The following is a 21271-nucleotide window of genomic DNA, read 5'->3' as shown; positions in this document are numbered from 1 at the left end:
ACATATAAATGTCATGATTTTGTTAAATGGACATTTAAATGGAGCACGGGGTGAACTGAAGTTCAACAACAGACCATAAGAGAAATTGCAATAGAGAGGTTTATTATTCACGGGTCCTGGGAAAAGTCCAGGGCAAGCCTTGAGGGGCCACATGGGGAGGTCAAGTCAGGGTGCAGAGAGAGACAGGACCTGGGGCACATGCCTTTATTAGGGTCTGTGAGTGGAGTGCTTTGGGGTTCTTGGGCTAAAGTCAGATTGGTCAATTCAAACCAAAAGAGCAGGGTTTCGGTAAGCCCAGTGGGGGTCTTATCTAAGGGGTGCATAAGACATTGAGGTGCTGGGAGGCAGGGCAGGCTATTGATCACAAGGGCTGTTGGGGAAGTCCTATCAGGGACTCACATTTACTTGTGACCTTGTGGGCTCTATACAAGGCATGCACCTGCATGGGGCTAGCGTCAGTTAGTTTAAGGTTTCTGCAGGCCACTTAGCCAAAAATGGATGTCAAGGTAGCAATACCATGGAGTAGCTTAGCTAAATTTTTGACAAAGTAAAATACACACACACACACACACACACACACACACACACACACACACACCAGGGGTGCCCAAAAAATGTATGCAAATGGACACTTTGGTTAACGTTGCTCAAGCAGTAGTTCGCCATAATCAGAAGTGTCTGGATGCTGATGGTAACCACTTTGAGCAGCTCTTGTAATTGCAGAAGTCAAATGTGACTTGTATTCATCTTTTGGTAACAGTATACATTGAGTATTACAAATTTAATACAGTTATTTCCTTTCTTAAAATGTGTATACATTTTTGGCACTATATAAATATTAGATATAATAGATACTATAGATATAAATGTGCATCATATATATATATATATATATATATATATATATCATATAAATAAAACATGCTTGCTCAGTAATCATAGAGATTATTGGAATTTGTGGAGGCTTTCTTGAAACTATAAGACGATGTAAGCCCTGAAATCAGTCTTGTCCAGGAAGGTGTGTCTTATCACCAACACAAGCTGAGTAGCACTTACAGAAAAGGGCATTTACACTGTACTCTTAATACTTATCTTTATTATGAAAGTGTTTCCAAAGTAAAATGATCCTCATAATTACAACTGCTTCCAGAAATCAAGGATGAATAATTATAGTTTCATATAAAAATCAGCAAAACACAACAACAGTACTTAAAATAATTCTAATTGGCTAACAGTACATCATTCCATTTCTGACAGAGATGCTCAAGCACTGAATCGTCTCAAGAAAAAAGTAAGGTTTTGTTACCTATCCTATTTCTCACTGCAAACTGAAAAAAATCAAATCCCAAAACTAACCACCTCCCCGTTCCATGACAACAAATGGCTATGGAGGTAACTGATTATGTGGGCAAACAAAAAGTTGATGAAAATCATGAATGCAGAGGCTTTATGAAACTTTTGGAAATTAAACTTGGACGGTGTTTTCTATGTTTAAATTAATGAAGCTCTAAGTTAAAGTTCGAGAATCACCACATAACTGTTCCTATGACAGACCTAATTTTTCTTTGGCAACTAATCTTTTAACACCCCTAATTTTTTAAGGGCAGTTTTACAATGACAGTTAAAAAAAATTACTGTAGATCCCAAAGAAAAAAATTATCTCTATAAAATCTATTCATTTCACTTAACATAGAAATCATACCAACAGCAACTGTTAGTCCCTGGTTTCTAGGCCATGCAACATACACCAATAAAGGAAGTCAAGCTTTCATGGACCTGTGTTAAGGATAACAGCCTTACAAGGACACAATATTTTTTAAGAAAAATGGCATCAGGTAGAGAAGGAAGTGTGGGTACACACTGATCCAAAGGCTATTGGGAAATTGATAGCAGAAAAGTGACAATATTCTGGCTTCTTTTTATCAAGAGTTCCAGGAGGCTGAAAGGAATGTGAGTGAATAAGACAAAACAAAACAGCTTTTAGGCTAGTGGTCCCCTCCCATCACTTCCTGGGCAATCTTGAGAATGCCTGGTCTTGTGGAGACATGATATGATACACCATCTGGCTGCAGACATTTTATTTCTTTGATCTGACGGGGTCTTAGCATGTGACCTTTTGGTAATGCATTCCTTTCAAAGGCTTCAGGTTGAATTCAAGCTGGAAATACCTGGAAAATGCTAAGGTTCTCCTTTGGGAGTCTGCAGATCTTAATAAATTACTTATAATGTTTATGCTCTTTCATACAATTTACTCCAAGAAAGCCAGCATCAGGTATGCTCCCTCTGAGCACTTATTAGAGGAGTTCCAACAACATAGAGGGGGTAAATGGACATGCCTCTTCAGCATCTACTGAGCGCCCCCTAGGGGAGGGGAGGAGACCCTGCACACAACGGCAAATCACAGGGCTCTTTTCTGGCCTACGAAGAACAAAAATGCAGACACAGTGAACCAGTGCTAATTACTATTTGGTAATTTGAGAATGGCACAGTATTATTTTTACCAAGAGAAACTTAAATTAACTCTGGGGACAGCAATAGCTTCATTAAAAAATAATATCTTGCTGCATTTTGCATGACTTCAAGAATTACTTATGATTATTGAGAGTATTCTTCCACGGACAGCATGCTAGACAGCAAATGAAAGCACAAGAACTAACTGCATTTTCTCTTTCCATATAAGTTACCTAGAAACCAAAAGTGCCTTGTCATCACTTTCTCATCAGGCTGATTTTTTTCTTATTTGAATGTTAGAAATATTTCAGAGCTACTAATATTTATCTATAAGGCAGGAATTAGCCAAAGACAAAGAAAAAAAAATAAGCTAATTGGAATCTTAAGACCTCAAATAGCACATGAAATGTAAACATATAACCTTTTATTTCCGAAGGATTTATTGAAGCCTCCCTGGACATCACAACATCAGCACGCATACTGATGAACAGAATCGTGTAACACCTTTGGAATTATTCTGTATACTTTTTATACTTCAAATTAAGGAAAAGCACTCAAATATTGAAGCAACTTTGGCATTAACATTTCCAAGAAAGAGATAAAATAACTATCATTACAAAATCATGAACAGATTGGGAACAATCATGGGTGTCCATAAAATTTATTGTGAAGAGCTCTTTTTCAAAGACTCAGATTCGCTGAAGTAAAATTTGATTTTTGACTTCAGCCCAAATAACAATGCCAAAATACACAAAGTGGAAGATTCAGATTCTAAGGGGAAAGCATTCAATTTGCTCAAATTCTAACTCTATCATATGCTCAGAATGGAAAGTTTGGCAATGGAACTGGTCATTTTGAGGTTTACCCTCCATTTTGGCTATATATGGTCTAAACTTATCTCACTAAGGAGTTATTTCTCTCCCTCAGCTGCTTGCTTTCTTGGAGAACCTGCCTTTCTTCCTAGTTCATCTGTGTCAGGTGCCTGAGTCATTATCTGATAGGACCTCAGGGCACCACTGTCTCGCAGCCTAGCAGCCAGGCCCTAGCAGGAGTTCGATGTTAATAAAATCCTGGGGTGAAGCAGCAATCGTGCATTTTTTCCAACATATAGTTCAATAATCCAAAATTCTGATAGTTACTTCCCTATTCTGAATGGTCATATGACTCAACTTAGAAATGAGAACTGTATTTGGCTTACATGCTGGCCTTAGGCTCTCTATGATCTGGACTCTGCCGTATTTAGCTTCAAGGCTAAGAGGCTGAAAAAATTCTACCACTCTCAGCTGTGTGGGCAGCATGAACAGGAAGTTGAGAGAGAGGCGGGAAGTTTCTATGGTACATAGTGGATGGTTTTAATGAAAAGACTGTGGGTAAGGATGAGTCAATGGTCTTTTGGTTTTATCACGTTTTTGGAGAAACGTACATTATACATATATAGGTCACACATGTTTATATCATTTATTGACCCAAGGCCAAATTCTACTTGATTTTCTACTTTTTCCCCACTAAGAGATCTAGAAAAGCTATAACATTAAAGAATGAAATATTACTTTTTTCTAGATTCCTTCCTACATACCCCTTTGCACGCTGGGAAACTTTGAATGTGACCAGGAGGAAGGAGATCTCAACACAGGCTAAGTTAATTACTGGGAAACAATACTCTCACTAACGTACAGCTGAAATTACAAAATACACTTCCAAAGCTATGGCCCAGGGCACAGGTAGAAGATAAGATACCTCACATAGTTTTCTTTCAGCCTTATCAGGCCACCATGGGAGAGCAGTAGACAGAGATATATTAGTCTTCACCTTAAAAGGCCTACAAACACCATTTCGATTAATCAAAAAGCACTCTTTGCCCTAAAATGTAGAAGGAAAGAAAAATCTGTAGATTCATTGAGGACTGTATTAAATGAATGCCATCAGCTGGAGAGGCTCTAAGTATCCCCAGTCCTCCTTCTAAGTGACTTTTGGTAAAAACGAAAGATTATTTAGGTTTGTCTTTGCTAAGGACAGACTCAATTTACTTCATTTTATGCAACTCTTCTGATCCTTTCATTTATAAGCTGGTCTTTTGAAATGATTCTTCTGTGCTAACGAGTGTCAAGTGATGCAAATGTGAACCCGTCCAGATGCTGAAGCAAGGTAGAGTTCACTCTTCTTTCCATGTTTTAGTTGACAAGAAAAGAAATTCACCTTCTCAAAGTTTTCTAGCTATCACATGCTTGCTGTTGCTTTTTACCTATCTGCGTCTTAGCAGATGTTCAGATGACTAACAAGAATTTTTGATGTTTTATGATTGGTCTCACAAACTCAAACCATCTACAAATTACATCCCTAGACATAGCCTCATTTTGTGAAATAAAATAAGGCTTTACATGAAGAATTAGTTGCGTTGTTTTCTCAATAAACAAGCAAACATATTTCCGCCTCTTCAATTATTACTATGGACCATACCAGAAACATACTATTCTGTAACTAGAGGGGGAAAGATTTAATATTACAGTGTAAGGTTTTTGTTTGGGAGCATTTTTTTAACTATCATCTTACAGGTTACAATTGTGAGCACAAAACTTTAACTTTTTTCAAAAAATTGAAGTGAATGTAAATGGCTGTGAGCAGAACACCCACTCTCTGGTATTTTGCTATTCTCTTCATTAGGCCTTGAATCACATATTTATATTACTGATTGTGGTTTTTATCTCTTGTGTTAGATGATTTTTTTTTATTTATAAGTATTTGTAATACCTTTTTATTGTGTTTCTAGAAGTTGGAAGAAAAGAGATAAAATCTTTGGTTTATGTATGTGGGTTTCTAAACTATACACAAATAACACTGCCATGTAGGTGATGATGGAAACTTATTTTTCAGTAATCTTTCTCACAATTGCCACTATCCAGTCAAATTTTTGTTTTTCTGGCAATAGCCCTGTTTGGATTAAAATTCCTGTAAACTGAACAAATTTTCAAAGAAGCAAACAAAAGAACTCATTTTGGGATAACAGGAACGTCATTCTAAGTATGTTTAGGGAGAAAAGACAAAAGGTAAAATGGTCTTTTTTCCATTGGCTTTATTTTGCTCAGAAAAATAAAAACTAGATAGGGCACTTTCTTGAAAGCTGGTGCAATAAAGGGCATTGCACTAGAGGGGACCTTTGTCAATTCCTGAAACTTTTTCTGTCGGAAAATATACGTAGCTTCTGTTTGTTTGGTTTTTCATGACATGACAGAAGACGGCATTAATTACAGGGAAAGTGGTAAAATCTGGTTGCAATCAGCTGCTCTCTTTATGTTATTCTCAGATCACGGGACAAACTCTCGACAGTAACAGTGATTTCTTTGTAACTGTGACCTTAAACAAATGTCTTCCTTCAGAGCACTGACCTCATAATAGAGAACAAAAAGATCTCTGTCACCTACCAGGTTAACCCCCAACTAGCTACTGCACTCACTGAAGAAATCTTAGCTGTCTGCACAAGAAATGAAGTCTAGTCCAAAGAAATTTAATACAAAACAATATTTAAAAAGCCCTCCAATAACTATACTCTTTAATTTGAACTGCTAATTGACCATAAAGGGGGACGAAAACCCAAGCTCGTCCTGTTTAAACTACATACTGGGAGAATGGTCACTGAGATTACAGGCAACTTCAAAATGGGCACTGATACAAAGAAAGCAAACCTATCTGGAGCGGTGTAAGAATCTTACACGGGGTTTTGCTTGCTCTAAAAAACAAATTCAGCTGATGCACCTGGCAGCCTGGGTCACAGCAGTAGAAAGCGGCAGAAGCGGATGCAGCACCTCCGTCCCTGTCATGAACCCAGAGAGTAAAAGGAGTGAGGAAACCCTCTTTTGTCCACAGATTTACAAACAAATACAAAAAATAAATAATATCCTAAGACAATACAAATGCAAAACTGTTCCCTTGTTGTCAATTACATACAGCATGCCTACATATAGAGAATGATAATTCTTCATTCACAGACGGATATGGCAGTGCACTATTCAAAAATGCTTTGATAATCCTAATTTTTGTTCCTGGTGCTGAGATATCATGAAAGGAACTGCATTTGCAACTTATTAAATACTTCCAGGAACAAATAGTTCACTTTGTTCGGGACTTATAGTTTTGAGGAATTAATCATCCGCGGAGCAAGGGCCGGTCAGGAGATACCCATTGGTACCACTGGTGCCATTGGTGGTAGTTGCAGTGTGGGAGCTCTTCCCCGAATGTTCCGAGTCCTCCTCATCTGAGCTAGACTCAATATCGCTTCGATCATCCTTGGACACCTGTGGGATACAAGAAGGTGAGTATCGCCAGCTCCTAAGGAATCATTAAGGTATGGCATGCTCAGAATCACATGCAATCATACACGAGGGAAACAGATGTAAGTAGTAAAAAAATCAAAGCGGATAGGAACTTTGCCATAGTAATAAGTTCCCCTTTACTGGAGATACACAATTTGTGTGCAAAGGCAAATATCAAGAAATGTAAGTGGATTTAGGTATCACAGGGCGCTAGGCTTGCTGACCTCTTTAAGGTACCTTTCTATATTGAGAATGGAGTAACTAGATCATAAATCTCAATTTTTACTGGCCAAGTGGCATCATACTGTACTACTGGGATGGCATTATAGGAATTTGGTACAAATCAATCGATTTATACTCTGATGATCACATTCTCCTTGAGAATCAAAGTCAGCTCTCAATTAACTATACTAATGGAGATATTCAGTAACTCTGATCATCAAAACATCATTCATTTGGGTTTTGCAATGCACTGTTCCATGATTTAATTTGTTTTTGTTTGTTTTTTTTTAATTGGGGGAGGGGAACAGTGTTGGGGAATTGGGTAGGGGGACCAGCCAAATTGTTGTTCTTCAATCTTAGTTGTGGAGGGTGCCAGTCGCCATCTGGCTGCCCATCGGCAGCTAGTGGCCTCTAAGCTCAAGGTGCTGTGTTACAACCTTAGTTGCGGGTGGGTGTAGCCACCATCCCATGCGGGAGTCGAACCAGCAGCCTTGTTGTTGTAGCCCACCATGAAACAGGCAGTCTTGTTGTGAGGAGCACATGCTCTCACCAGCTGAGTCATCCTGCCACCTTTTGGCAGTTCAGCGGCAGCTCAGCTTGGGCGCAGTTTCACTGGCCCATGTGGGAATCGAACCGGTGGCTCTGTTGCTCAGCGTTCGTGCTCTTAAGCCAACTCAAAACCAACTGAACCACTCGGCTGGCCCCTAATTTGTTTTTTTTAATGTCTTCTAGAATTAAGTAAAATTTTTATTTTATATGCTACCTAATAATGCAGTAGGAGGAGACTTTTTGGGAACCTGCTGGGTGAGGTTTAATTTAAAATATTTCCCAAGGAAAATCTACCGACTGGACCATCATGAATTGGCTCCCATCATTCCAGGGTTCTTCAGTTCATTAATTAACGAGGATGGTAACATACAGCACCAGGATATAAATCTATACATTACCATAAAGAATGAAAAAAATCATATTGTCTAGCAAGGAAATAATTTAGGGAGAAATTAAGGAAATACTCTACTGCTTTTAATGTTAAAATAGTTTGAACATTTTACTCTGTAAGTCTAAATTATGGTAAGCATTTTTACCCAACAGGCCTTAAGACCTTTGAGTAATTGAGCACGGTTTACTTACTTTCTAAATGGGGTGGAAATAGGGAGCTGGTGGCATAGAAATTTTTCCAATATAGTCACCTGTGAGTGACCAGAGGTGGGATGGGGAGGTTGACAAAGTCTCTTGGGAGGTGTATTAACTGGTATAGATAATCCCCCCTCAGAATTAACTGGGGGATTTTTCACATCCCATTCTTTCTGTGCCACCACTACTCTCCAGCTTGAGAACCCTGGAATCCACTGTCCTTCCAAGTGGACAAACCACCATTACTGAGAAAATGTCATCTCTGTTAAGTGGGTGGGGACAAGAGAAAGTGAGAGCTGAGAATTACTGCTCCATTCTAACCAGAGATGACAGAAGAAATACCATAAAGATGGACCTCACTCCAGTGTCCCTTGAGATGAGGCTGAACTCACATGGACCATCAGAAAGAAGATCTGGATACTCAAACACCAGAATGACTAGATTATAAGGATAGTTTAACTTAAAAAAAAAAAAACCCAAAAAACAAAAAACCACCATGGGTCACAAAGACAGTGTTATATCAGGGCTCTACTATCCTTAGAAACCCATTAGTTATAAATTAAGCTGCTAATAGGAAAAGAAACTCTGGTTTCAGAGAGTGATTAATTTACATTTCAATGCTTAGTAAGATTATTTTTATATGCATTTGGAAAAAAATTCTACAGTTATGTTACCTTCAAAGAAAGGAACAATTTAGTGTCTCAAAATAACCCACAGGAAAATAGAATCCATAACCCATGGCCAAGATAAGTGTTATTGTCCTAGGTGACCAGCCATGGCAGTTAAAATATTCGGAAGCCTGAGATCTGGAATAAATTAATGATCATCTCTTCATAAAGTTGAAGGAATAAATTGGAGAGGAGACAATATGTCTGGTGGAAACAGCAATATCGTAAGGACATAAGTAATCTAACCCATGACATCCTCACATTTTCAGTTATTGTTATCCTACCAACAGTATTGTGCATGTAGATTTAATGTGTATCCAGATGAAAACAGAAGCATATTTTAAATACAAATACATGCTCACTTCAAAGACTAAGAGGTCACAGAGGAACAAAAAGAAACTTTTGCTTCTGAACAATTAATTGCTGAAAATATTTTGGATTTACATAAGCTCTGACAGTGAGAATTGGCTTCATAGTACATGACTAGGTGTCCCAACCTCCTCTGTGGAAGGGGTCAACTCTGTTTACTTCCATGAGGACACGGAGGTCAGGTGCTACCCTGTAGTCCAGGACACACCAGGCAAAGTTGGTGTACAGGTCTCCATTCTGGACTGTGTCGATCCTTTCCCTAACTTAGTTCTCTTTTTACTACTTCACTTTGGTCTAGTTCTGGTTTTAGCCAACGTTAAACACCAATGAAAAAAAATTCCTCTCCTTCTCTGTTGGATCATGCAAAATTTAGCAGCGCAAGCTCACACAAAAGGGCGTTAACTGAGCTGTTCCTAGTACTCCTTTGCAGCTAGTGAGAGCCACAACTCAGTTAGAGCCTCCGTCAGTGCCAACAGATTAGACAGAGCAATACACATGGAAACAAGCATCTGAGTGCCCCTCCAACAGGCTAATGTGGCACCTAGGACAATGGATAGCGAGAGAGTTGTAAGGAACTTACATGTAAAGGGTTCCACTTCCCAGCCTTCCAGGGTGGCAGAAGGAAGAGAACAAACAATGAAAGTAAGAAAAAGTCACAGAGAATGTTCTGGAAAAGTCACTGCTCTACACAGAGGGGTTGGGACTCAAGAAGCTTTATTCAAACCAGCCTCATGAGTATGTTTTTTAGCCTAAAAGATTCAGCTAAATTTTATTGAAAAAAGCATAAATGGGCATACTGGCATCAAGCAAACCTTCTCATAAAAGGGAAGAAGTTATTAAATTTCTGTTCAGTATAACCAGAGAAGGATCAAAGGAGACAGAGAGAAGGAGAGAAAGGACACAACAAATTATGAATCATACCATTAAATCTAAAATTATAAATGCAGATAGCTGGGAATAATCATCAGAAAGCAATGCTACAACTTAAAAAATGAACTAAATAGAAGAAAATAAAATTTGATTTGTGTTTTCAGGAGGTCATGCTAAATTTTGGAAAAAAATATCATTTTTAATGAAATATGAAATAATAATGTTCTTGTTGATTCAGTGGAACCACCAAAAATCATAATTTTCTGGGACATATTGGAAAGGGTAAATTTCATCTTACCTTGCCTTTTGAAATAGCTTTGCAAGCTATTTTTACAATCAAGTAAGACCAGAAGCAGTTCAAGCCTTGTATTAGCAACAGCAGTAGGTTGAAAACCCACCAAGAAGGGTAAGGTCCAACGATCTCCCAACTTTCAAATAACGTGGTATTTAACACCCTAAGGAAAAGGAGAAAGGCATCATTGAACACAACTTTTCACTTTGCTTTAAAAGGAACTCTAGTAACTGCACAGAAGCAGAAAATCAACAATATCCACTAACTACTCACTTTCCTCAAGGCTGACCAGGTATTTCGAAGGGTCATCGCCTGAACTACTCCCCTGGTGACAAACATTCATTTTGATTCTAGCTTGAATAGTATACTTATGCTCCCCCTTTACTTTTGTCATCATTTCTTCCATTACTTTCCATTAAGTTTTTGGTTGTGATTCTACCTCTACTTGCTAGAAGGCTTTTGAAGTTGCTTTTGGTTTTTAAATAAGCGATGAATACCACTCAATAACATTACATTGGGGGAAAAAAAAAAGATTAATCAGTTCCAGAAACACTAGTTAAGTTTAAACCATATGCCTAGCACAGTGGGAGAGCTAGAACATACTTAAGACCTAGTTCCTGTCCTCAACCAGTTTAGAGTCTAGTAGGGGAAGCCCTAGAGGGCCCTTAATTTTGTAAGTCTTCCATTGGGAAAGAATTGACAATTGAAAGATATCATTTTGAATGGTACCTTGATATGAGTGCTGGAAGGATTTTAAAACATTAGACTATAATGAATGTACTTAGTTTTAAGAGCATGTACTTGAGGTAGGCAAAAGTATTTGAAGTAATTGGTTCTGTCTGTAATTCACCCTTAGGACCCAAGTGGAGCAGCTACCTGGGCAGGTACATGAGGGCTGGTTTCAGTGCCTGGCTCTCATCCCTGCTGTGTCTGCTCCTAAGCCTTTGGTAGTTGACTCATGCCGTCTGGACTCATATTGCTGCCACAGAGAAGCACGATACCACAGGATTTTGGAATCACTCTTACTTCCTGGCTTTCCTCCTTATGACGTAAGGGTGTTGACAAAACTCATCTAAGTGTATTTCCACCATCTGACACTGCAGTGCTTTGCTGGGACCCTACAGGAGAGTTAGGTGGGCAACACTTAGTGGCCAAAGGGGAGGGATGGAAAACTCTTGGAAAAATTTGAGACACAAACCACCAATACAAGAACAGAAGAGTATAATGAGTGCTTTGAGAGACGTAAAGAAAAGCACTTTATGAATTTACAAAAGAAAATAAAACTATCTATTGCATTTGGAATAAGAGAGAGAAAAAACAAGGAGAATGAATAACAGACATAAATGTGTTCCCCATCCCCAGTTTCAGCAATCCACATTTATAGACCAGAATGAGAAGAACGCAGTGTTATCTCTAACTCTGCCACACTAGTCATCTCACAAGAACAATGCACAAAATACACGGATGTTAAAATCCCCAAATCAATAGTATGGACGTGAATTTGACAATTCATTAGAAGTCTATCACACTATGCTATTGTAGTATTCACTCTGATGGAGGGGGACTAATAATAGGAAATCTATTAATGTAATGTATTATACATCCATAGGCCAAATGGTAAAAACCTAATTATTTCAATAGCACTGAAAGACATTTGGGAGTGTTCAATTCTACATTGCTGGCTTTTTTTTAAAAAAAATTAGGACTCAAAGGATTTATTTAATATGATTTTTAAGCATCTCAAATCAGCAGTTGTCATCATATTTAACAAACATCAGAGTTGGTTTTTTTTTTTTTTTGCCTTTATAATCAGGAACAAACTAGACAGCCAACATCACCATTATTATTTAACACTATTTGAAAGTTCTGGCCATTGAATATGATAGAAAGTCAAAGACTTTATTTAAAATACCTAAACATTAAATCTCTGTAACTATTTTAAAAGCAACAAATACTCAAATTTTCCAGTAATACAGAATGGTAAAAAAAAATTAGTTTTCATTCTTATTCCATAAATTATGAAGTCATTCAAAGTATTAAACATGTTTCAAGAGTTTCTTATGATGGAGAAAAATATGTATCATTTCAACTCCATAAAATAAGTGTATGCACGTATACACAGAAAAAGAAGGGAATAATACTTCCTTGAAAGGAATTAATCAAAGCCATTATAGACTTTCTTTGGTGGATTAGAGATGTGTATATTTTCTTCTTTACATTCTTCTACTTTTCAAATCCATGCTGAATAATTAGGAAAAAAATACAAGTTGTTTGTAGAAAGAAATAAATTAGGATAGTGCCTATAGTCTTTCCTTGTTTATTATCCCAAGAGGCAGCCATCTCTTTAAACACTGGTTTGTAGGCCAGGGTCAACATGTTGGTTTAAACAAGGTTCAAGTATGTAGCAGTGAGGGAGGACCCATACACCTTTTCTATCTTTTCTTTCTCCAGCACCTTGCAAAACACCTAGAAGTAACATGCTCACTAGACATGTTGGCTGATTGTGTGTTTGTTTGTTCAGTAATTAAATAAATAGGTATGCACAAGAAAGCTCTGGAATAATAACAATAATTTTATTTCAGAACTACCTCTGCTTCTTGACATACTATTCATTTTGACATCAGAGAGAATTTAGTTTAATTTGAACAGAAAGAGGTCCCGTAGAAACAGCAAGTGACTGCATTATGTTATTCATACAAATCAGCCTTTGCTGGATTATAGGTTGAGAACCCTTCTCACCATTACAATTTGCTTGACTTAATTTGAACAGGGTGTCACGCAGTTGCTGGTGACGTGGCGTTCATATTAATTTCTGCAATGCTGCATCAGAATTCATAGGTTTTGCCACGATAATCAGTGGCACCTCTGAGATGCTGCTCAAAAGTAATGGAATTTTTTTTGAAAATTGACTTGGCTGCCTGCAGAGACACATGGGAAAAAACAATCAGTGCACTGAATGGATATATCTCTTAGTGAGAAGATTGGCAAGAACAACAATATATTAGGGATTTAGTCTGGGGAAAGAGAGATCATTATGTCATCTGGTCTCTTAAATAAACCCATAAAATAGGGTCTTTTTTCTTTTCTTTTTCTTTTTTAAGCTACAGAATGTTTCAGATGAGGAAACTGTCCCTGTTTGGGCAAGTTATTAAAACAGTGAGTAAAGGTTTTCTTCTCGGAGGTTAGGGTTAGGAGTATGTACTTGAACGATGCCACTGCAAATCTTGAGGAACAGAGTTCTGAATAGTGGTGATTCTGAGGGGAGACTGCATGAGGGAGGCTACTTGGAATGCTGGAAACATCCTCTAGCTTGATCCAGGTGGCAATTACATGGAGTATACAAATGTAAACATTTATAAATGTAAACATGTCTCAAGCTGTACATGGAAGATCTGTATACCATACTGTATATGTGAATTATGCCTCAATAAAATAAAATGGAAAAAAGTACTCTGGGCCAAACACTGTCCATTTGTAACCTCTGGCTTGCATAATTAGTATATCAGTGTACCCCCACCCCAATGCTTTGTGTTCAACATGGGGCTTCTCAAAAAATAGATCTCCCCCATACCTCCCAAAATTATAGTAAGCCTACAGCATAAAACATCCTACGGCTGCTCAAATCAAGTGGTGGAGAGGTTGGAGGTATACACCAGAAAGGACCATTTGTCTTTTCATTAATGTTGGGCTCACTTAACCACTAGATGGCACATGGTGCATGTACAAAGATTGCTCCAATAGGTCTATTCTGCCAGAGTCTTCTGCCAAAGTGTGGATCCCAGCATAGAAATCACTTGATTGTCAGGTTTCACTCTCCCTTCTAAGAATCCTAAGGAACAATGGAATGAGGAGGCTCCAGTGGCGTTCCTTCCTGCATGCTTCTGATAGAAACGGATTCCTGCGGGGCAAAGCTGAGCTCCATGCAATTCGCTGGTGATGTGCAGGTCTCCTGGAGACCACCCCAATGGCTTAGCCTTGATGGGTTATTTTAATGGATGTTTAATGATCATAAGAATTTGACTATGCCCTATAGTTAAATATTTTTGTTCATGCTTACCTTTTATGGATACTTCATATTAAATTTGATCATCACAGAATTACTATATAGGCTATGCGGGGTGTGGGGGGATGCATACATTTATGCAGAGAAGTTTACAACCTTTTGCTTTTAAGCAAAGAAAACACAGAGCAGTCTCATTTTGCTATGCTATTTAAGGCCATGCTCATTCACATTCTAAGCATCAATACATCTGCTTTTCCCTTAAGCCTGAGAATTCAGGATGTCTCATGTCATACAGAACAGTGCAAAAGGACCTTCAACGGCATCTCATTCTGAAAAACTAAAACCAATGCTTAATTTCTTCCTTCTAATCTGACCTGTCAACTCAAAGTTTAAATTTCATTATCTAATTTAATATATAAAGTTAGGTGAACATTCTCATGTTCAGTGGATGCTTATGACGAGAGCTTCCTTTGAGCTTTGGTTTGTGTGTTTCTGAAATGATCTATGTAAAAACCACAGATATTAGACTCATAGCAGATATCCAAAGAGAGCCAAGATTGCTTCTCTAGGACAGTCAGGGCCAGGGTCTCACTTTGAGAAGACCAGTGAGGGTACACTAAAGGCAAATTTGCTTTGCAGTCAAAATTAGGGTGTTCTTCACTTCAGAGCTTTTGGATGGTTTTGACTTTGCTTTCCCAGACAGGCCTCAATGTATTTCATGATGTGTGTTTCTCTGGCATATGTTTTCATTTGACCACACAAAACAAATGAAAAGTAGTTTCTACCTCAGGGTATCCATAATGTACTGGCATGTTTTGTTCATTTATAAGTAAAGGCTGATAGAAAAGCATCTAAAGTTTATTCTGAAAAGAAACCATAGGCACTTAACATCTGATAAAGAAGAGTTAGGTATGGGTGGCCAGTTAGCTTAGTTGGTTAGAGCGTGGTGCTGATAACACCAAGGTTGCTGGTTCGATCCCCGCATGGGCCACTGTGAGCTGTGCCTCCCTTAAAAGAGTCAACTATGCCATCGTAGCATGAAAGCAATGTGCAACCAATGACCATGGCTATTCCCGAATAAAATTTAAAAAATAGAGTCAGGTAATTAATTCACTGTTATAAATAGTCCTCTTTGGGCTTTTCTAAGGTAGTTGAAGCTCCAGGACTAAGCAACATTTTGGTCAAGGGTTGTGTAGTCAAGGTTGCTACCAGGCTGAAAACTGTGTTTGCAATGTTCTTTCCATGACAGCCCCACCTGCAGCTAGCTCCCTCCACGGCATGGGTGTGTGTCAGTAAGCTCTCATTTAGGAGGATGGTTTCTGGGTAGCTTGCAGCATGGTTGCCTAACTATCTTGAATAATAGATTCAGGAAGTCTGTAGCACACATAAAAGTAATTTCCCTATCCCTAACGGCAAGATAAACTTGAACATGCACAAGCCATCTATCTTTCATTTAGCAATGGGCACATCAGTTCTGCTGTATTCCTATCTGAGTAAGGTATGGGGTCAGTTAATTGATTTTTACTTTTAGGTCAGAGCCTGGCCAGACTTTGATATCACAGGAAGTTATCCCGGATGGGGCGATGTTTTCTCCACATTAATCGTTACCCTCTTGGTGTCCCATTTGCTGTCTGCCTGCCTGCCTGAATTGCCAACCCCTCCATGCCCTGCTCTGCCTTTCTGTGTTCCTGATCTGCAACCTGAGTCCTTCTATCCAAGGCCATGTCCTTCAGGGTATATCCTGAGTCCACATGCTTGTTTTCAACTCTCTGCCTAGCTCTTTGTTGCCTACATGCCCCTACAACAGACTTACCTAGTTCTCTGTACCTGTTCTTGACGGAGTAATTACTATGTGTTGAACACAGTGCCAAACACATTACATACATCATTTCACTGAGACCCTTCTACATCCCTGTGAGATCCCCTTATACCAGGTAATATTTACCGAGCATTAACTAAGTGCCAGGAACTGGGCTCAGGCTTTATATGCGCAAACGCATTTAACCGTCATGAAATAAGCCCAGTGGGAAAATTCTTTTTTTGAAGTAGATACTATTATGTCTGCTTTACAGATGAAGAACCTGAAGCACAGGGAGTGTAAATAACCTTCCCAAGGTCAGGTCTAGCAAGGCGGTGGGAGCTGGGATTTGACCCACCTGTCTACTGGTCTAGAGCCCTCAGGCCCTACTGATCCTAAGTTCACTCTTCACCCAGCCCTCCCAGCCCTTTCTTAGTTTTTCACCCTTGGCCCACACACAGGGCAGACAACCCACTACCGCATTACGACAGAGAAAGTACACTAATACATCTATCTGCTGCTTTAGCTTTCGGGCTCCCCTCGGCCAGTCATTTCCTGCTTCTTTTTCCCAGTGATTTTTATCTCTTGGGCTCCTAATCTGGTCTCTAGTAGCCATATGAGGCCCTTCTTGCTTAAATGACCCATTTGGGTTAATTTAACTGGTTTTTCCAAGTTGGCCTACCCCATTCAACTCCTAAATCCCAACAGATTGGTCTTCATTACCAAACATCATCTAATGCCTTTCACTACTACCTTGTCATGTGCGAATCATTTAAGATATAAGACCAAAGATCTCTTTCTGCATTCAGCTCAGAAGATGGGAGGGCCAGCCCTGTGCCCTGATGTTTGCTTTTTTCTTTGGAAAGGTTGGAGCAAATGTAGATCTCCAAATATTCTTTACTTCAAGAAAAGGTTCAATAAGGCGGAGGACTGCTGGGCCGTCTAAGAGACTCTGAGACCTCAGGGACTCACTCTTCCAGTTTTCTAAAAGAGTATGAAACCATCCCCTCCACCCTCAGAGGGGCAGGATGGAAGACCAGGCCCTGAAGCCTCCCAGACCTGCACTCTCTTCCCTGAAGGGATGCTTTTGGCTCGCAGCCTTTGTAGGGTTCATTCCTAGAAAGGTCAATGATGGGCTAAGCACTTGCAGGCCGAGGTGCAACAGAATGCGCACAGCATGCCCTTGGTTTCTTTACCTTTTTCTCCCTTTTCCCTTCCCTTGGGGATTTGAATGGTAATTTTTATAGCAACAAGAGAAAACTAAGACCAAACACATACCAATTTGGAACTCTTGTTGTGAGATTCTTTGCTTTACCTTTGAAGTTTCTGAGTCTAATCACTGAACTCAGTTTAAAGTAGAAAAGCTTGGCCATTTGTGGCAGTCACTGAACTTGTCCTTGAGGAATTTCACTGGGCTCTGACAAGGAAGCTAAGAGGGGAGGTCTAGTGGCCCAGTAGGAAGATCTCATCTATAGTGTGGCTATTTATAACAAGAACATAGAGAGACTGGTCTAGTTACTTGCTTTTGGGGAGTATCTTCCATTTTGGATTCCCATACAGGTAATTGCTGGTGCCTTTTGTGTATTTTCTCGTTAGCTATTTAAATAGCAACTTCTGTGTGGGAAAGGCTTTTGGGTCAGAAGAACCTGCAGTGTGGTGGGTACATGGTTCTTTCCTTGATTGCAGCCCATGGGAGTGATGTGGTCTGCACATTGCCTAGAGAAGATGACGAGGCACATAGCATCCATCTTCATGCCTAGTGTGCTGGGATTGCTATGTGGAAATTGAACATGAGTACCTCTAGGAATGAATGGCAAGAACGCATTAGTAAAATGAGTCACTATCTAGTCCATTGAAAGATTTAAGAGAGCTTGAGTAATACCTCCTCCCATTTGAAAGATGTTCAAAGATTTTTCATGTTTATTAGATTGAATCTCATTATTAACCTGTAAAGTTGGCAGGGCAGATAGAATACCAACATTTTGGTCAGGAGATCAAGATCTCAAAATAGTACTCAATTATCCAAGGTCACAATATTGTGGTTTTTGTTTAATCTGTTTAGATAATCTAAATACATTATCTCCTGATCTCCTTCTCTCCCTCTGTTTAATATATATATATATATATATATATATATATATATATATATATATATATATATATATATATATAAAATATCTCAAAACAGAGGGTATGTACTCTTGATAAAACTTCTAGCAAATAAGAGTTCAAAGGGAGGTTCAGAAGCCATCATGTTTAGGCTGGCCACCTGGGAAGAATGCTATCTTTCTGCTTTCTAAAAACCCTTGAGAAGATTCCAGTAGAGTCTGGGCTCAGGGAGAATCTCAGGATTTCATGACTTGGCCCGTGTTGTTTAGGAGCTTGAAGCGAGTCACTGTCATCTTAGAAACTGTGTGTGTCCCAGAGGTGTCAGAGCTTCAGGGCAGCCCTGCCTTCGTGTGCCTAGAAGCCTGGTTTTGAGATTTCTATGCTGTACCAAAGAGGCCACAGACTTTTCCCAGAGTAATGGATCAAATGATAGGTTAATCTGAAATTGCTAAAAATAAATAAATGAATAACACCTGAACAAATGTTAATTATACATTTTCAAAGAAAAAAATATATGTCCTCAATAGTGAATGTCCTTTGTCCCTTTAAGAAACACGGGCCCACTCTCCTAGTATGCACCAACTGGGTAGTAGGTGCCAAAGGTAAGCGAAAGAGTACCTGCTTTTCCTGGTAAACAGACCCTCCTTCCACCTCTTTTCTGATTAACTTCCTTACTCTTTCTTATATCTCATGTCTTCTTAGCTCCGAGATTCTGCCCATAGTAACTTCTGGCTCTCTGCGTTACATATCTTCATATGGTCTCCCCAGCGTGTGACGCCAGCTTCCCACCCCTCTAGAAAACTCTAATTTGCATGATGCCACTGCTCTGCCTCTGCCCCCGGACTCCTCCCCACACCAACTCCTTCCCTTTTGCTGAAGGTGTAGAGGGAGGGTAAAAGTAGGAGTGAGTGGAGAGAAGAAAGAAGGGGATAGTCTCTTACTCCTACCTCGGCTGTATTAAATCTCTCTTCGAGTTAGCTGTGTGTGTGTAGATATGATGTGGTGTGTGGCATTTCTGAACATATAATAATGAGCCACACTGTGTTAGATTCTATCAGCCTTATTTCTGAGAAATGTAGCCGGTACGTTTTTCATCTCTTTGTGTTTCATTTAAATATATTTCCAGGATTCAGTCTTAGAGAAATGTCCCTGACAATTTGGGAAGTGTTGCTTCAAAGAGGAAATGTATCGCAGGCCTGCAGCCTTGGGAAACACTGCACCACATCATCTTTATTAGCTTCCGGTTGGCAAGGGAAATACAGCGAGCATGTCTGTCACAAAGAATTGCCTCCCTAGAATAAGTCAGAGCTGATAAAACCGAGCTGTAAGATGCTGAAAATCAAGGGAAACAAATACATCAAAAAAGAAAGGGACCCTGGGAGAGTGAATATAGAGATGTAGAAAAGAAAAATTCACTGTTGCAGGTTTTAAAAGTAGGAAAGAAAAACAACAAATATGAAGCTACATGTATGGACTATAACAAGGCAACTGACCAATGAAAACATTTATAATCCCAGCATTCTGGTTAAAAAAGAATTGAAGTAATGTTAACCACTGGAATAATTTCTGCAGAATGGACATGTTTGGGAGTGTTGGTGGGAAGTGAGCTTTCTCGGAAGAGAACACAGCATTATGTGTGAACTAAAAGTCAAAACACCTGTATTCTAGGCTCCTAAAAGTCAAAACACCTGTAGTTCCTGCCTTCGCAAGGCACTCTGATGCTAGAAATCTTCTTTTTTTCAAAGTTTTTTCCTCATCTACAAAATAAAGGCCTCAGACAAGGCGATTTACTAAAAGCTCTTTGAAACCCAACTTAAACAACTTTACGAATTCTTAGATTTTTAGATTTGCCTAAAATTTTACTTTTTCTGTTGTTCTCCACATATAAGATACACTCTCTATATAGACACATTCTTCTCAAGTGATTCATATTCATTTCTCTGAATTTAATAACCAGACAACTAAGGCCAAGAAAACAAGAGGAATGGTTTCACTTTGTTTAGCTTTACTTCTGGAAATATGGGGAAAAGCAAGAAAGCAGAAAACAAGGCAACAAAGTATACAACTCCATTTTTAGGAAGGAACCAATGAAGGGTATAAAACCTTGAGCAAGTGTTATATTGATGGCAGCAAACCTCTGCATAACTGCCCCCTCCACACACTGGAACAGCGTGCACAGCCTTAGCTCTCAGCAGCAGGACAGGTTAATCAGACTACGAAGGCTACAGGGATTCCTTAGTAATGCTCAGCCTCGGTTTGCTGCAGCCACCAGCTACATGCCAAGCTCCCTGCTCACTCACACTCCATCAGTAGCTTCTGTATATAACCAGGCAGACAGGAACACAGGTGGCTGGGTGCGACTTGTCCGTGTGAGAGTCCCCAGCCCTTGGCTTGCATTCCTGTTCAATCCAGCAAAGCTGGAAGCTACCAGCAACCAGTTCTACTACTATGTTGCTGTCTTTAATTTTCAATCTGTGCACAAGGTTTGAGGCATGGGCTAGCTATATAACTCGATGCGAGTGGACATGTACCAGGGTCAAACACAATCAATATTAAGATTTTTTTCTCCCTATGACCAGTGCACAATTCTAACTTACGTTGAATACAAAAACGACATCTCCTAAAATTAAGGCATTTGGTTCCCCTTCACCAACCAATGCAACTGAATCACGGAGAGGGACTCAGTATCTACTCTATACTCAGAGTTAAAAGTAAGTGTAGGAGAATCAAATACATTGATTGTTAGGGGAGAATATCTTAAATATAATAGGTACTCCAGGCAAAGGCAGCATTTTGAGCAAAAAGGTACATGTATAGGCTAGAAAAGCAAAGAGTACACACAAGGAATCATGAGTAGTTAAAATGAGTACCTGGAAGGCAGTAGTGAAAGAAGGAATGTTAGATGGCTTCGCTTTGTGGAAGGTCTTTCTTGCTGGGAAGAGAAGTTTGAACTTACGGTGGAAAATAAGAGAAAATCCCGGGCAATTTGGGGAGGCATTGGATTAAGCCTTGGTTTAGGAAGTATCTTTTAGAAACTGTGTTTGCAAT

The 21271-nt window shown here is 39.2% G+C and overlaps 1 protein-coding gene and 1 non-coding gene across 3 annotated transcripts in view; one reads left to right on the top strand and one right to left on the bottom strand.

The window, feature by feature from the left end:
* Positions 1-1076: 1076 nt before the first annotated feature.
* The window catches only part of CERS6 (ceramide synthase 6), a 311159-nt gene continuing 290964 nt past the window's right edge, over positions 1077-21271 (bottom strand). The window contains exons 9-11 of one of the 2 annotated variants that reach the window (XM_019656626.1): positions 10320-10476; positions 9732-9755; positions 1077-6740 (exon numbers count right to left, since the gene is read on the bottom strand). In XM_019656626.1, the coding sequence (XP_019512171.1) occupies positions 6588-6740; positions 9732-9755; positions 10320-10476 (334 nt within the window). In that variant the 3' untranslated portion in view covers positions 1077-6587. The remainder of the gene's footprint in view (positions 6741-9731; positions 9756-10319; positions 10477-21271) is intronic. The other variant, XM_019656627.1, reaches the window with a different exon arrangement.
* Positions 15234-15307, top strand: TRNAI-GAU (transfer RNA isoleucine (anticodon GAU)). The gene has a single exon. It is a non-coding gene; the product is annotated as a tRNA-Ile (tRNA).

The sequence above is a fragment of the Hipposideros armiger genome, unplaced genomic scaffold (assembly GCF_001890085.2).
Source record: "Hipposideros armiger isolate ML-2016 unplaced genomic scaffold, ASM189008v1 scaffold_263, whole genome shotgun sequence".
Taxonomy (NCBI): Eukaryota; Metazoa; Chordata; class Mammalia; order Chiroptera; family Hipposideridae; genus Hipposideros; species Hipposideros armiger.
Note: the sequence above shows the minus strand (reverse complement) of the source record. Positions and strands in the feature narration are given on the sequence as shown.